The sequence below is a fragment of the Adiantum capillus-veneris genome, chromosome 12 (genome assembly GCF_014529385.1).
Source record: "Adiantum capillus-veneris isolate H3 chromosome 12, ASM1452938v2, whole genome shotgun sequence".
Classification (NCBI taxonomy): domain Eukaryota; kingdom Viridiplantae; phylum Streptophyta; class Polypodiopsida; order Polypodiales; family Pteridaceae; genus Adiantum; species Adiantum capillus-veneris.
Window position 1 is genome coordinate 82,151,049 of NC_140942.1, and position 16,298 is coordinate 82,167,346.

Here is a 16,298-nt window from a genome sequence, read left to right on the forward strand (position 1 = left end):
GTTCATAGTGGACTTTAATATCATTGCATAAAATGTGGACTTTAATATCATTGCTGCACATACTTTACAGTTTATTTTACCGGTTGCCATTGAGGGATGTTTGTCTCTCGACATCCGTAACACAATCTACAAACTTGCAAAGCTGGTGCAATGGATCTCACAAAAGGAGATCAAGGTAGACTCCATACCATTCGCCAAACTAAATGCTGCGGAGCTTGTGTGCATGTTTGAGAAACATTTTCCTACTACCATGCTAACCATTTAGGTGCATCTTCTTGTTCACATAGTTGATGAGGTGGAAATAGCTGGCACAGTTCATTCCAGATGGATGTTCTTCTTAGAACGTTTCATGAAAACGCTTAAGGGATATGTGCGTCAAAAGGCACGTCCGAAGGGTAGCATGACAGAAGGTTGGTTGGTATCAGAGTCCCTAGTGTACATTGGAGAGTGGCTAGACGGATTTGATAAAGCCCGGGACACGCTATGGCGAACCATAGATGATGAGCGCATATCTGGGATTGTCATGTGCAATCTCGGTGTTGAGAAGAAGATGACGAAAGATCTAGAGGCTAAAATCAACCGATTTTGCATGCTTCACAATCCAGTGATGCAAAAGTGGATTCACAATATGAGGATGCAAAGCAAGAGCGACAAAGGGCACGAATCGAGTGGAGACGGGGAAGACGACCACCGATGCACTATCCGACGGGTCTGGAGAGCCTACCAACCTTCATGAGCTTAAGATGGTTGCACAACCAATTGAAAAGCGCACAACAATGCGGTGACGAAGTGACTGAGGAAGAGTGGGAGTACTCTCGGGGTTGCGCGACCAAGGTAAGTTTGCAATGTACGACATGCTAGTGACTTTATTTCTAAACGTTTGAACGGCCACTCATAATCTTTGTTCGTTGTAGTATAAGTCATACACAGCAGCATGGTGTAAAGGTCGACATTTTAGGGTGGAACGGATTGACAAAAAGCGTTTTACTCAAGATTGTGGAATCATGGCAAAATTTGAACAGTCTAGTCGACGACGTTCCTCTGATGCAGATCGTGTGGTGGCGGAACTCACTTACTTCGGCACGCTGCAAGAGATTTTGAGGATCGATTACAGAGGATTTTTTATCGACTTGTTCGACGTGCAATGGTTCAAAATAATCATGGAGGGTCGCAACGCTACTGTGCGTAGAGGAGAGTCTGGTTTTCTTGAGGTGGATTCTACTAAGAAATGGACTGACCTAAGAGACACTTTCGTACTACCAGAGCATTGTGAACAAGTAAGTATGTAAATAGTTAACATCCCCCTTTTACAAGTTATGTGCTTGAAAGCTCTCATGTAAGTTATGTGGCTCTGGCAGGTAATATTTCATCCTACAAAGTCTACATCAAACTGGTGGTACGTCATAGAGGTAGCCCCTCGTAGTGCAAGGACGTATGAAGGCTACCATGTGCCAATCACAACGGCATCAATGGAGGAGATCAGAGAAGATGCTCAATCAGAAGCCGCTGCGGTGGTGCCAGACGAGCATCAAGATGCTACTACTCTATATGGGGTGCATGCAGAGGAGCTACAAAATGAAACAGAGAATATGTATTTAAACGGAGAGCTCTATATAGATATAGGAAGTTATGCTGAGTTATGCGAGGATGAGAGAGAGATCTCTTAAAGCCACAAATATTGTATTTGAACAATTTTGCTCCGTGTTGTAAAAGCTCTGGCTCTCTAAGTACCTTCCATGGTGTACAACGCTCTTTTCTACTCGCGCTCACATCTTTTGATTGAAAATTCTAAGTTTTCGACTTGCCTCTTCTATCACTCAATTCATTGCGTCATTGTATTTTTATGCGTCATTACGTCATTGTATTTAATGGTCTTTGCGTCATTGTCTACTCTATTCATTCAATATTAAGTTTAAATATTCGTGTGTTTAATGCAGGTATGGATGATGAGGAGTTTCTTTCTTCTTTGTCACCGCAGCTGAGACAGTGGTACGTGGAGCGTCATCGCTCTGGCGCATCATCGCGCGTTCCTACTCCATCCGCATCTCCCTCTCTTTCGGAGCATTCGGCGCGCTCCGAAGCTTCGGCGTCGACGAGACGATCTTCACACTCGTCTAGACACCGGCGCTCTAGTGGTGGCGGTGGCGGTTGTTGTGGGGATTCCGCCGCCGATGCCTCCACACCGCCTCGTGTTCGACGAGGTTCTTTACCCTCCCCTTCTTTGCCCGCCCCCACACCAGCCACAACATCGCCATCGACGCCAGGTTTTGCGCGGCTGACTGTTCCTAGCAGCTACACACCTCTACCTACTCCGCCAGGAGCCACCCCACTCGACACTCCTCGCTTCGGGGCCCAGACGCCGGTGGAAACACCTGACGTCGGTACCCCCATCGACACGCTGCTAGAGACCCCTGCCAGGAAACCCAGGTTCAAGCGTCACCGGCCAGAGGGCTTGCCTTACTCCGTCGACTTCAGCGGCGGCATCATCATGGATGATGACGGCAAGAAGGTGATCTCGCGCATGCGTGGTCTTTGCTCTCAGCTGTTTAGACACTACATACTAAACAAATGGAGTGAAGTACCAAGTGATTTAAAAAACAGAGTCATCAGCATACTTCATGATGAGTTTCCCGTTCCAACACGGGATCAGCGCTTCAATGAAGACCTGATGAAGATTCGAATGCGCGAATACTGCAAACACAAGCGTTCCGAAGTGCAAAAAGCAATCAAGAATGGGTGGAATAGGCCAGATTGGCTGGCCAAAGAAGATTGGAAGAATGCAAAGAAAGCAACGCGCGAGAATCCCGACAAGTGGAAGCAACAAAAGGATGCAGCCAGAGCGCGAGTAGAGGCAGGGAGCTCGCACCACTTGGGGAGCGGTGGATGGGCATCATTTGAGGCCGATTTTGTAAGTGTTTTCGCATTGCTCTTTATGTTCGATAGTTTAGGGTTTATGAGTTTTTTAATTCTAACATAATGAAATCTTTGTATGTTTTGACAGTGGTCGATGACAGGACGTGATCCCACACCGTACGAGCGCGAGTACGCAGGCAGGAAGGGCTTAAACGCCCTGATAGACATTCTCAGTTCTCGCGGCGGCATGGTTAGTATTAGGGTTTACTCTTTTCTATTTTTTGTATTGTTTTATAAATGTCGTTATATGTTTATACTTACTGAAAGCTGTCTTATTGTCTTTTTTTGCAGAATCCGACAGATACGCCGCTTGGACGCGATGAGACGTCTGACTAGACGACGTCAGTTTAGAGCATTAGTTTAGGGTTTCTCATAGCTTATGTATCATGAGACGGATTTTATACGTCTTTTTGAACCATGTATATTATTACATTTGTCACCGCAGTTCCTTTTGCCAATCAATTCTTTATGCCTATGATGTTGTACAATTGTCATTATTACATTTGCCAAATCAATTCATTTTGCCTATGATGTGTACAATTGTCAATTTTACGCTTGTCAATTTTGCAAACAATGCGTCTTGTGGGTGACTATTTTGGGTCTATTATCTACCCTTGCACTTTTAAAAAAAAGTGAATCAAGTACAATATGGTTGATGGGTGGCAGGGCATTCAATGCCCTGTCACCAAAAAAAAATTCTCTCGGGCGTCGCTATAACCGTCGCTATTTATGGCTCTGTAGCGTCGCTATGAGCGTCGCTATTGTCTTCTATGTAAATGTCGCTATAACCGTCGTTATATGTGTCGCTATACGCGTCGCTATATAGCGACGCTCATAGCGACACTCATAGTGACACCTATAGCGATGGTTATAGCGACGCTCTCGTAGCGACGCTATTAGCGACGCCGGGGGTTATAAAAACCCAGTGTATTTCCATCGCTAGCAGCGTCACAAGAGCACACAACCTCTTGTAGTGGTTGTCAGAGAATCAGGCACAAGATGATATTGGAGATCATTAGGAATGGACTTTGACGAAGATATGGTGAACCTCTTGAACACTCCACACCAAAGAGTATTTTCTCAATGAAGCCTTCTCTGAAGTTGAAGAGGAAAAAATGAGATATTCAATCAACTAAGGATTTGATGGATTTCACCCCTAGCAGTGTAAAACCAGAGAAGTTGTTTAGCAAATTTGAAATCGTTTTGGATTGGGTGATACATATAAGGCTTTAGATTTTGTGAAAAGCTTTATAGGACAAGAGAAACTAGACAAAAATATATTGCAGAGAGAAAAAATCCACTTGCGGTCTCATATTTCAAAAAGGACAAAATGAAAGATCAAAAGAGGATACCAAGTTGATTAAGAATATGAAGGAGTAGATTTTGTATATGGGAGAAGAATGGAATGAAGGTGAGGAGTCACGAAGGCATGCTCGAGTTAAGGGGGAATGAGAGTGATGGGGAGTAAATTTGAATGAGTGCTTGCAATCACATGTCATTTTTATTTTGTTTTAATATAAAAGGGTATTTTCCATTATACATACATAATCACAAATGCATTATATGTTATAAAAAACCCCACTTAAAGATTAGGGTGAAAGGTGCACATTGTCCTTTTAAAACAAAATAAATGAAACAAAAGTAAAATAAAAATAGTAAAATAAAGAGACCCATTGACAAACTAAAACAATTTTTTTTTTAATGTTTTCCATAAAAAAGTAAAAAAAAGAGACCCATCGACAAATTTTATTTTTTTTATGTTTTTCATAAAAAAGTAAATTTAATAAGCATAGGAAATAATGAAACAATTTAATGAAATGGACCTTGATCAAGTCTTTAAATGAAAGGATCTTTTCATAAATTGAAATATTGATTTTTTTTTTCAATGATTCAATACTTCACGTCTTTGGATTGAACTCCTATGAATGCACTTCTTAATTCTTTGTTCTCTAAAGGTTTTTTGATAAGACCAACAAAATGAGCATTGAGCTTTTGAAGAAGGGACACACTTAGAAACTAAATAAACAAAGCGGCTGGAGACAGACGTTAGCATTGTCTTTCACTCCGATGAGAGAGAGAGAGAGAGGGAGGGAGAGAGAGAAGAAGAAGAAGAAGAAGAAGAAGAGAGACTATAGATTAAGAGTTGTGCACACCGTGGGTTGATAGGGTTAGTGTTTAAATAAATGCATATCCATGTTTTCATCCACAAATGTAGAAGACGTTCACAAACCCCACTAGCATTTTGAAAAAAGAGGGGAATAAGCTATCTTTTAGGTAGTGAAAAACTCTCCTTAAAAGTAGGCTTGCCAGCTCCAATCAAATATCGCTCATGATCTCCTTGAAAATAGAAACTCCAACTATTTTCATCAACAACTATGGGTGCGATCCTCTGCAATGCTTCACCCCTCTTGCCCCCACTAACCCATGGTGCAACCCGACTCTAAAGAGGAGAAATATAAAATGAAAAATTACCAGAATACCCCTCTAATTTGCGAAAATTCTCAAAATAACCTCAATAGTTTTTTCATAAATTCCCAAAATGTCTCTCAAATTTCCCAAATTTCCCAAAATACCCTTGGTTGTGAGAGTAAATTTCTCCAAAAATAAAAAACTTTGCAGCTTTTCATAAGAAGATTGATTGTCTATCATACAAGATGCTAAAACTAGAATTTGAGTTGGTTATGTAGGCTTTGGCGATGAATTGCTTCATTATTTTTAGACATAATTGCCTCTTTTTGCAAGGTAGTTTTTGACAAATTACATGCTAAGCACGCAAAAACGAATCTCAATTGTCAAAAAGGAATAAAGATTAGAAAATCTTGAACAATCCAACCAAAATAGATTAAGGATATGTTGGGAATTTTTGAAATTTGAGGGGTATTTTGGGAATTTCCACAAATTAGAGGGGTACTTTGGTAATTTTTACTTGGTGAGCCGAGGGTCCCTTTTTGGCTCCTTGAGCTCATAAACGGCCACCTGGCATCAACAAATAATTTAAAAAAAGCGTAACGAACAACAACGCAAGCAAATAAAGCAGCGAAAGCATATTTTTTCTCCTCGCTGCTTGTCTTCTTCTAATTTGCAAGCAATGCCAAATAACCACGAGAGCTTTCCTCGGTAGCAGGTCACTTGCTCTTGCTCCTTTCAACCTCCTCACTCTGTGCTCCCTTCACTGCAACCCGTCGTCTTTGCTTGTTTGGCTCTTTGAGCCCACAAACAGTCATGTGTCTGAGGGCTTCGTTATTTTTTAAGCACAAAAAGCATCAACAGCTTGAAACTGAAAAGGCACCGCAGATGTGCAGGGCCAGAATATCTTGTAAGCATCATTGATTTTGGGTCCATGGCACGGCTTAATCCGCTAATAAATCTAGGGAAGAAACTGCAATATTCGCTATAGTGATAAGAAAGACTGGGCTGTCTTCACCGGATGTGCAATAATTTGGTTGGCATGTTATATGCTCCAAAAGTCGGGAAGGTTGCAGGCAAAACCCTGAGTATATATATTTACCTGAGGGAAACTCTTCAAGCGTACAAACCCCCAGTATGTGGTGCAAGATCGAGAGAGAGAAGGGATTCTCATCAACGTGCAGAAGCTCTTTGTTGGCACCAAATGTCTTTGTGAAGATTTTGACACACTTGCAGGCTATGTAATCCTCCCCGAGATGAATATTTCTCTTCTTCTTCCCGTTGTCAGAGGCATGCCAGCTCCTGTACTTCCACGTTCAAAGCTTGATTCCCTCAACACAAAACTTCCCCACAACATTATGTTATCGGTCTTGGGCGAGGTGCAACATGTTTCACTATTCGATCTGATATTGGGCTTGCTTGTGCTACCCGTGATCTACCTGATAGATCGGTCACTATGATTGGGAGTGCCATTGCGTCTTGACGTGGCGTCGATCGTAGGTGCGGTAAGGATTCTGTAGGTGATGAAGAAGATGACGAGGAGGCAGAGGATAAGGGTTATGATGAAAACCAAAAATTTGATGAGTTTGAGGGGAATGATGTGGGTTTGTTTGCCACTTCTGAATATGATGAGGATGACAAAGAAGCAGATGAGATTTTGGGGGTATTGACAAGAGGATGGACTTGAGAAGGAAGGACCGTAGAGAAGAGCGCTTGAAGAAAGAGACCGAGAAATACAAAGCTTCAACTTAAAAATTACGGAGCAATTTGCAAATTTAAAGAGAAAGTTGTCCACCCATGAGTGCAGAAGAATGGGATAGCATTCCCGAAATTGGAGACTATTCTCTTCGCAATAAGAAGAAGAGGTTTGAGAGCTATATACCTGTCCTCGACAGTCGCTTGAGAAAGCTAAGCAAGAAAAGGAACACGTGTCAACACTGGACCCGAAAATCAGGACAACTTTCTTTAAAACTTGACAAGCTTTCTGACTCGGTTTTGCAGGCTGAAAGAAATTTCATTGAGACAGGATGTAAAGAATGCCCCAGAAATGAAGATGTTTGGCCGGAGGCTTGCCGCTTATAAGCTTTGGATGTTAAAGCGCAGGCCGACGTTTCGACCAAGGGAGTTAAAGCGATCCCCAATTCTGTCAAGCTTTGGATGCATGCGGTTAAGCTCGAGGATGGTGATGTAAGTAAAGGGAATGAAGATGGTTGCACGAAGAGCTTGCAAAAGCTGCGACTAGCCGAGGTGTCATTTACCTTCGACTTTGCACGCAGTTTGTCAGTTGGGCGGTGGCAGCAATGAATGCTCAGTTTAGGAGGTCATGTGCGCAAACAAGCGGTCAGCTAGCCCCGTTCCAAATGCAACTGAACGCAGGAACAACCGTGTTATTTGCGTGCTACATCTGTAAGGTTTGGAAAGCTCTTGTTGAACTAGAGAATGAGGATGATGGAAGAGTGTTACTCGCTCATGCACTGAGTGCCGCCCCCTCATGCACGTGTTGCTTTGGCTAGCTCTTGCTCGATTGGAATCTTACGACCAAGCTAAGAAAGTTTTAACAAATAGGGCCCGAGAAATGCTTCCTACTGAGCCTGATATTTGAACTACTGGAGCCAAGCTTGAGGAGGCAAATGGAAACATCGAAATAATGTCCAAAATTATAGAGAGGGAAATCAGATCTTTGCAGAGGGAGGGTGTTGACATATATAGACCGAGAAGCATGGATGAAAGAGGCAGAGGCAGATGAAAGAGTTGGTTTTGTTGCTACTTGCCATGCTATAATAAAAACTACTATTGAAATAGATGTGGAGGAAGAAGACCGCAAACGTTCATGGGTTGCTAATGCAGATGAATGTAAAAAGAGGGGATCGATCGAGACTGCAAGAGCACTTTATGTGCATGCACTTTCATGCTACAATAATCTCCTCAGAATTTGGCACTGCCGCAAAGGCTTGTTTACGTGCTAATGTGCTTCTGTGGTTTCTTGAGCCGAGAATTGGCCACTTGGCATGATCTAGGCCACCACCCTAGACCCAAATCAATGGCAAGAGCCTCTTGTAAAAAAAACTCATGCTGCATTTAATATTAGCCTATCATTGCTTTTTTGTTGAACATGCCTGCATTAAAAAGGCGCTCTCGTTGCAGTGGTGAAACACACCTATAGCATTTCTACTCCGATATCCATTATCATCTCTTTCCGATTTCACATGTCAATTGTCGCACTCCTTGCAATTACACGTTTAGCATGAGAGCGAAGTTGATGAAAAGGGCAGGTAAAATCTACTTATGATATCATGCTACTGCATGGCCATCGAGTCACATAATTGAGGAGAATCCGTGCTTGGTCTACAAGGAAAGCCCACACTGCAAATAGGAAATTGGCTACAACATAAGGCAGGAGAAAGAGTTGACGGCGAGCAGAGAGAGATAATGCAATTTTAACAAGGCAAAATCTATCGAAAAGCACCCATAACTCTTTACATAATGAACCTTCGACATAGATTATAAAATTAGATCTTCTTCTCTTTAAGCTTAATCATTATGTCACATCTGTTGTATTTGTCTTAATGCGTGTTTTGTGTCTGGCAGGGAGGACATAAATTCACAACACTGGATGTTTCAATCGCACAGGTGAGACTCCAGCTTGACAACACTACAAGGTTCATTATCTTTATCCAACACCCCATGACTATGCGTTTGCTTGGCGTAACACATAAACGCTACGGGGCAGGGCACGGATTTCGTTTCTTATAATTTTTGGAGAGACCATAGTGCCTACTCTCCACCATACTTTTGTATGGCACCTTTGCATGACGTGCACTGTATACTTTGCAGTTTCGATCTGTGACATTTTATTGCAAGAAGATATGTTTAACTATTCACATCACTTTTTTGTAGCTTCACTCAAATATTGTCCTCTGGCTTGCACAATTGGATGACATTTGTACACGATTATCAGGTTGGTAGTGTAGTTCAATTTTTTTTAGTCTGTTTATGCTTTCTGTACTTTTTAGTTTGTCAAAGATTCTTTAAGTTTAGTTTTTCCACATGTTTTCCTCAACAATGCATGCTCAATTTTGATCATCGTATCTATATATCAAATAGACTTTCTCACAATTTGGCAATTCAACCTAAATATTGAAATAAAGTAAAATTGACTATGCTTGATTGAGAATAAGATGAGTGTTTCAAAGACGGTTCCATGGTTTAGAGACTAAATGGTCGATATTACTAGGTTGAATGATGCAATCTGCAAACAACTATCAAATTAGGTTAAGTTGAAACCCTTTTGCTTGATTCAATTACTCTCTTTAGTAACTCTTTGTCGTATATGGAGCACCATGGGACACAACTTGCTTCTTCCCAATGCTCAGCAAGTCCCAAGTTGAGCTATTATTGGTGTTTATCAATTGGTTCTACTCATTTTCTTGTGTCACCAAAACAAAACCCAAGGCGACAATAATCACAACCAGCTAATTAAGTCAGCTAATTAAGTCACCAACCGTGCTCCAAAATCTATTAGATTATGTACGGCAAAGGCCCACCAAGCAAGACTAGTTCCAAAATAAAATATACTTTCCAAAATTTGAAGGGTCGCTTACGGTGTCAAAAGCTTGAAAATAGCCAGGGCCTACGTTCTCCGTAGTTTCGTCGACGGGATGGACAGTTTTACCTGGTCGTCTCTGCTCGCGATCTCGCTTCTCAGCTGCCTTACTACCTCGATCGCAGCTAGGTTCTCTCTCTCTCTCTCTATCTCGCGTGTACGTGCCATATGCAATATCTCTGATATTTCCTTCTTCCAGTGGCTTAGGAGGTTACACTATTGATGGAAGGATTCAACACTCTCGCACTCAAGGTAACTATAACAATCCGCACTTTCATTGGTCAGAGACTGATGCTTTTTGTTTGAGCTTATTTGCTTTTGTAAAAGAGGCTTGTGTGTGTGTGTATGAGAGAGAGAGAGAGAGAGAGAGAGAGAGAGAGAGAGAGTCCACGGAGGTCAGATATGGGACCATCACAAAAACATTACAACGACTCGTTGCTTTTAAGTGAAGCCATCAGATACATATCAGTTAAGGACTGAGGGTCCATCGTCAGGGTGAAAAAGAAAAGAAAAAAGAAACAAAACCTAAAGAGGGTTAGGTAGAGCTTTTTTAGGGTTCGGAACTCCTGGATGATGGCTTTACTACCTTGATATACTGCCCATTTACTTTGCTTGCGGGCTTCGCGCATCTTCTTGAGCTCACTCATTTTTATCTTTAGTTGATTTGTCGTTCGGCTCCTCCCTAATCCAAACCTTTGTTCCTTCTAGGATTCGAGATTGCCGTAGCAACTGCATCCTATCCTCTTTGTCCTTGAAAGAGAAGACAATGCTTGGACGACACTTATCTATGTGTGTCGTTATCCGAGAAACTATTTTAAGTTTGATGTTAATTGGTTGAAGGATGTCGTTGAGCTTGGTGATTGCTTTGTCGTACTTGATATTTATGACATTAATCTTGAAAGGTTAAACGAATTGTGCAAAGCTTATGGCAAAATCAATGGCTTGAAAGCCCTTATCTTCTTTGACCCAGGAGTTACTGAAAATTTCATCCATCCCGACTTTCTCAAGTAGATAGACTTGGATTACGACTCCCAAGGATGAGAAATCGAAGCTGAGTTAGCCATTGATCAAACTCAGAAGGTGGTACCTCTCATCAATGTGCTTCTAGTAACCATCCAAGGATACCATAGAAAAGCAGATTTTCACATCACGAAGTTGGGTGATTGCGACGTTCTCTTGGGCATGCCTTGGCATGACAAGAATGACGCGACACTCCAAATCCGGAACCATACGATTACCTTGATGAAGAAGGACAAGTCAATTGTTTTCAAAGTTCGGTTGTCTGAACAAAAACCTAAATGAAATTTCAAATTGCTTTGTATTTAGATACTTTTTGAACTTTGTTTGAGAAAGTACTGTTTGAAATTTGTTTAAAATGGATGGTATCTATTTTAAACCTGTCTTTGTGCCAATTTGAGAATTGTTTGACTTTGGTTTTAATACTTGTTTCAATGATTGGTGATTTACTTTCGGGTGAAAAACTGAAGAGAAGAATTGATGGTTGATATTGTTTGAACCTTCGAACAACATAAATGAGGTGTCTGGGGAGCGTTTCGTTGTATGCTTAAACACCTCGAACGACGCAGACCGGGTGTCTGGGAAGCGTTTCATTGTACATTGGAAAACCTTTGAACGACGTAGACCAGGTGTCTGGCGTTTAGTTGTATGCTTGAAATTTGTAAGTGACACAAGGTGTGGTTTGGGGAGCGTTTGGCTGTATCAGTCCTCTAAGCTCATGGCTCGGATCTTTTTAGGTTATTTATGGGGGGAGCGATTGTCACAAAATGATGACGTGGCTGTCCACATGGAAGCTAATAGATTTTAAGTTGTTTTAACTTATAGGGTACCCGTTTGATGGGACTCCTAGGGATACTAGAAACTACAAAATCAGGTGGGACCAATAACTAGCTAGCGCCTACACCAAGCGTCTACAAAACGCGTTGGCTGGCTAATGTGGCATGCTGTACGAAAATCCGTGATTTGGGTTGCTAGCTTTGAAGCGGTACCTTTTGGGCCAGGTGCTTTCGAGACTAAAGCTTTTCATGTAATTGCTTTTGAGAATGCCTAGAGCCTATAAATATGTACTTAGGGGCTCTCTTCCCTTAGTTTTGCTGGGAGCATTGAGCAGAGAAGAACCTCTGACTTGGTACTTGATCAAGCATTAATATAAAAACAAATACCGAAAGGAGCGCCAGACTTTGGGGCCAATACCTCTGGGCACGGAACTACGACGGGCCATGTAGTCTCTCATTAAATTGTGATTAAGTTTATTAAGTGATTCTCACGTGTGTCGTGCCAGATTTTCGACTTAGGATGTCCAAGTCTGTTACAGTGGTATTAGAGCTTTGTCAACTTTCCTTCCAAGGAGAATTCGATCCTTTCCACCGCGACACACATGGATTCAGTCAACGAATCCCTCAAGGATCAGAACAACCCATCGGACAACTTCGGGTTGGGAGAAAACGCGGAAGATTCAAACGGTCGACGGCCACCTTCTGGAGGTTCAGAAGAAGAGTACTGTAAGGTGCCCTGGAATGAATGTTGAACTTTACTCAAGATGAGTGCTCCGAACTTTGCTCAAGGTTCCTTTTACTTATGGAAGGGAGAGCCTTCCGTTCTCAATGAGAGAGTGCAATGGACACAAACAAAATGAATGGACACTGTGCGTGAAAGTGCATAAGACTGAGAGATAGAGAGAGAAGAGAATACGACACCAGAGACGTAAAACCCTCCTCCAAGGGCCCCATCTCTATGGCTAGAGCTGTCTACTTATGATTGCACAAATCTCTACAATGCTTGGACTTGCCAGCGATGAGGACGATGACGAGACGGGCTGAAATCTGGAAACGCTAAGGGTTGACATCTGCAAATCTTGTATCTGCTGAATGTTGACTCTATGTCGATGGCGACGATGCGACGACGACGCGTTGAAAACGCAGATGCTGAAATCTGCGTTTTCTGGGCTGAGTCTGTAAACTTCAATGGATCCCACCGTGCGGCGAGGAACTGCTGCGGGAAGGTGAGATCTGCGAGGTTTTGAACTTCTTTTGCGAGTGCTAAAGGCTGAAAACTGAAAACGCTGGTCCTATGGCTGATTCTGTCGCTCGCGATGATCTGCAAAAACGCTAGGGTTATTCTGCAAACCAAAAACGCTAGGGTTGAAAAAGGTTTTGTTGTTGCCGGTTGCTCTGCAAATGCAAAACGCTAGGTTGATCTGCTGTGTCGTGACGATGGCTAATTTGCTGAACAAAACCGCCAGGGTTGAACTATTGATGCAAAAACGCTAGGGTAGCTGTTGTGAGGCAAAAACGCTAGGAATCTTGCGGGTTCTGTTGAGAAGCTGCCTGTTGAGCGAGTGCTCTTGCTGCCTCTTCTACCAGAAAGTGCTAGCGCTAGGTTTTATTTATACAAACTTAGCAAAATTGCCCTACCTACTTTCCAACAAAAGTCACTTAAAAGTAATAAGTGAAAAATATCAAAAATAGGGAAAATAGGTCTATGCACTGTAAAAATGCTACTGATGGGATCTGACTGGAATCTGATGGTCATGCTGTGTGCAACCAGAGGATATGCATCTAATCTAAGTGTCTTGACATGCACGGTCTGCGAACAGACTCACAAAGGTCTGGTCATGCTGTGTGCAACCAGAGGATATGCATCTAATCTAAGTGTTTGGACATGCACGGTCTGCGAACAGACTCACAAAGGTGCTAGATCACTTCCTATTCTAGACTGACTTGACTGAACTGAACCCTGATCATGCTGTAGCTTGTCCACGGACACATAGGGTTGGATGTGTCACGTGACAAGTACGGGCCACTCCGGCCTAGGGAGTACGAACGAATGGAGATGCAGTGTCAACAACAGGTTGATGCTTGTGCTCGACATATGTTCCAATACTCTAAAGATCCTCAATACACAAAATTTTTGACCAGGCATCCGATTGACGAGATGCATTCTCGATGGCGTACGGCCATTGATTCACCTTTGAAGTTAGCTTTGAAGAAAGCTCCCGTTCCGCAGATGTACACTAAAGAACTTGACGACGTTGTTGACAGACGAGTCAACCGACTCGTGAAGACCAAGAAGCACTCAAAGGAACATAGTCAATCAACAGACTACCTTGGCTACTTGGGTCACAAGTCTACTTTTGCAAATGCACAAAAAACAAAGAAGCGTGTACGCTTTGAGGATGTGTCCAGTTGGTCCTCATTCTCTTTTGATAGTTCCGACAGCTCTTTCTCTTCTGATTCTAATGATAAGGACAGAAAGGGCAAGAAACTAAGAAAGATTCAAAGACACGGAAATAACAAGAAGAAGGCCAAGAAAAGCAGATCCCACTGAAGATCTCAGAAATATTTAGATAGCTTGGAGGAGGTTTCATCCTTTTTTGAGAGTTCGGTCTCGGATGAACCAATGTTTTATTCTAAGAGGAAGCATTTTTATAGAGCCAATCAACATGACTTTCTCGAGGACAAGAGCAAGAAACCAAAGATTTTAAGGAGGGTGGACAAGCACTAAAGTTCGATACTTTTTCAGGCTTCCGAGATACCCACAAAGCCCTCGCCTTTATTTAAGAGTTTGACATAGTGTAACAGACTTGGACACTCCAAGTCAAGAATCTACCGCGACAGCACCAAATAACCACTTCAAAACAGTTAACATTTTACAATTTATTCGACACTGGCCCGACGGAGTTCCGTGTGCCTAGAGATATTGGCCCCAAAGACTGTCGGTATTTCGTTTTATATTAATCTGAGTTCAAAGTACAAGAGTGCGGGCATGCCAAAAGCAGTGCCCCAAAAGCTGAAAATCAAAAGCCCAAAGGCTTCCTGCTTTCCACAAGCTCTCTCTCTCTTGAGCCAATAGAAAAATAAAGCAAAAGATTTTTTTTTCTCTCTCTCTCTCTCTCTCTCTCTTGCTTAATAAAATAAAGCAAGGAGGCTTTCTCTCTCTCTTATTCATTTTCATGGCATAAATAAAGCAAGGCTCTCTCTCTCTCTCTCTCTCTCTCTCTCTCTCTCTCTCTCTCTCTGCCAAAAAGCATTGCCCAAAAATCTGCAAGCACTTCCATGTCAACTCCGCAATATGCGCCGCAATTCGCGGGCTGCAACGTCAGCATAGAGTACGGACTTGCCACGTCAGCATTTCAGTACCGACTTGCCACATCAACGTTTCAGTATTTCTTGCAGAGGGGGTGTGTGTATAGCGGGCAGCCACGTCATCACTTTGTGACATACCCCCCTCTTGAAAGCATTGTAATCGCCCTTGATTACGCCTGCAAAACAGACAGAGGCCATAAACTGTCTTAGCAGACACTGACTGTTAGTACCTACGCATTAGGAAACACACATCTAGCACATGTACCAATTGATAGTCACATCACACGACATCACAGGACATCACTCGACATCACAGGACATCACATGACATTCAACATTCATTCGGATCTTCGACCATGATTTATCGGCAATGTAGTTAGCAATCGCATCTAGATCTAGTTGGGACTTCATAGATGCCCGATTGACTAACCCCTATTGCAACCATGTCTATTCGAGATCATTTAGACCAAAATACTGCAGCCATTTCGTCTATCAGTTCCTGCACTTAAAAACAAGTCAAGAACAAATCAGTTTCATATTCAGGAATCCCATTTCATAAAGTCATACATCAGAATACTGTCAGCTCCTAGTAACTCTAGTATTCTAAAAATCAAGGCATCTGTTGACAAAGGAGCGGAGTAACTCCCCTCTTGTGCATCCCATTGCACCAGATCTGCGGCCAAGCTGAATTCTGGGTTCCATTTGGAGTAGACTATGCTAAACCAAAAGCTTCGAGATAAAGTTTCACAATCTGAGGAGTATTTGCTAGGTCCTCCTCCTCCATCCACTTCACATCCAATGCAAGATAGTTCTTGTATCTAACCAAGAACCGCCTTCTTACTTTACCCTTATTCTTTGTGTCCTTACGTACCAAAATCTGTTCAGGAGCAAGGATCTCCTCGTTTTCCTCCACTTCGGGTTGCTCATCGGGCTCCCCATCGTCAGACACATCACCTTTAAAAGGTTTCAAGAGACTCACATGAAATGCATTTGGAATCCTCCAGGTATCAGGCAGTTTCAGTCGGAAGGAGACATTATTGATCTTTTTTAGAGATCTGGAAAGGTCCGTAGTATCTCATACTAAGCTTTGGAAAAAGCCTATCCTTTTCCTTCTTCTTTCTCAGGTGTGCCTTGTCAAAACGTTAAGAGCACCCAATCATCCTCCTTCAATTTCAAATCGCGGCGATGGCGATCCGCTGCCTTTTTCTGTCGTTCTTGAGATTTCTGCAAAGCCTCGTGGACCTTGGCAAAAGCAGTCTCTAAGTCACGCGTAT

General features: G+C 42.4%; 2 protein-coding genes and 1 pseudogene across 2 annotated transcripts in view; all 3 read left to right on the forward strand.

Annotated features, from left to right (window-relative positions):
• Positions 1–1,502: 1,502 nt before the first annotated feature.
• LOC147446041 (uncharacterized) lies at positions 1,503–3,415 on the forward strand. Its single transcript, XM_086526151.1, has 3 exons — positions 1,503–2,908; positions 3,002–3,103; positions 3,205–3,415. The coding sequence occupies exons 1-3, from the start codon at positions 1,844–1,846 to the stop codon at positions 3,247–3,249; spliced, it is 1,212 nt and encodes a 403-aa protein (XP_086382277.1). The 5' UTR covers positions 1,503–1,843; the 3' UTR covers positions 3,250–3,415.
• Positions 3,416–6,611: 3,196 nt separating this feature from the next.
• On the forward strand, positions 6,612–8,285 carry LOC147446042 (protein STABILIZED1 pseudogene; annotated as a pseudogene).
• Positions 8,286–9,898: 1,613 nt separating this feature from the next.
• LOC147446043 (ER membrane protein complex subunit 7 homolog) overlaps positions 9,899–16,298 on the forward strand; it is a 31,837-nt gene continuing 25,437 nt past the window's right edge. Inside the window, exons 1-2 of the mRNA XM_086525368.1 lie at positions 9,899–10,051; positions 10,122–10,174. Coding sequence (XP_086381494.1) covers positions 9,978–10,051; positions 10,122–10,174 — 127 coding nt within the window. The 5' untranslated portion in view covers positions 9,899–9,977. The remainder of the gene's footprint in view (positions 10,052–10,121; positions 10,175–16,298) is intronic.

Excerpts from the sequence above, each read along its gene's own strand:
- LOC147446041 (XM_086526151.1), top strand. The coding sequence starts at position 1,844 with ATGCGTCATTACGTCATTGTATTTAATGGTCTTTGCGTCATTGTCTAC. Across the intron at positions 2,909-3,001 it reads CATCATTTGAGGCCGATTTT|TGGTCGATGACAGGACGTGA; the intron begins GTAAGTGTTTTC and ends ATGTTTTGACAG. Across the intron at positions 3,104-3,204 it reads TCAGTTCTCGCGGCGGCATG|AATCCGACAGATACGCCGCT; the intron begins GTTAGTATTAGG and ends CTTTTTTTGCAG.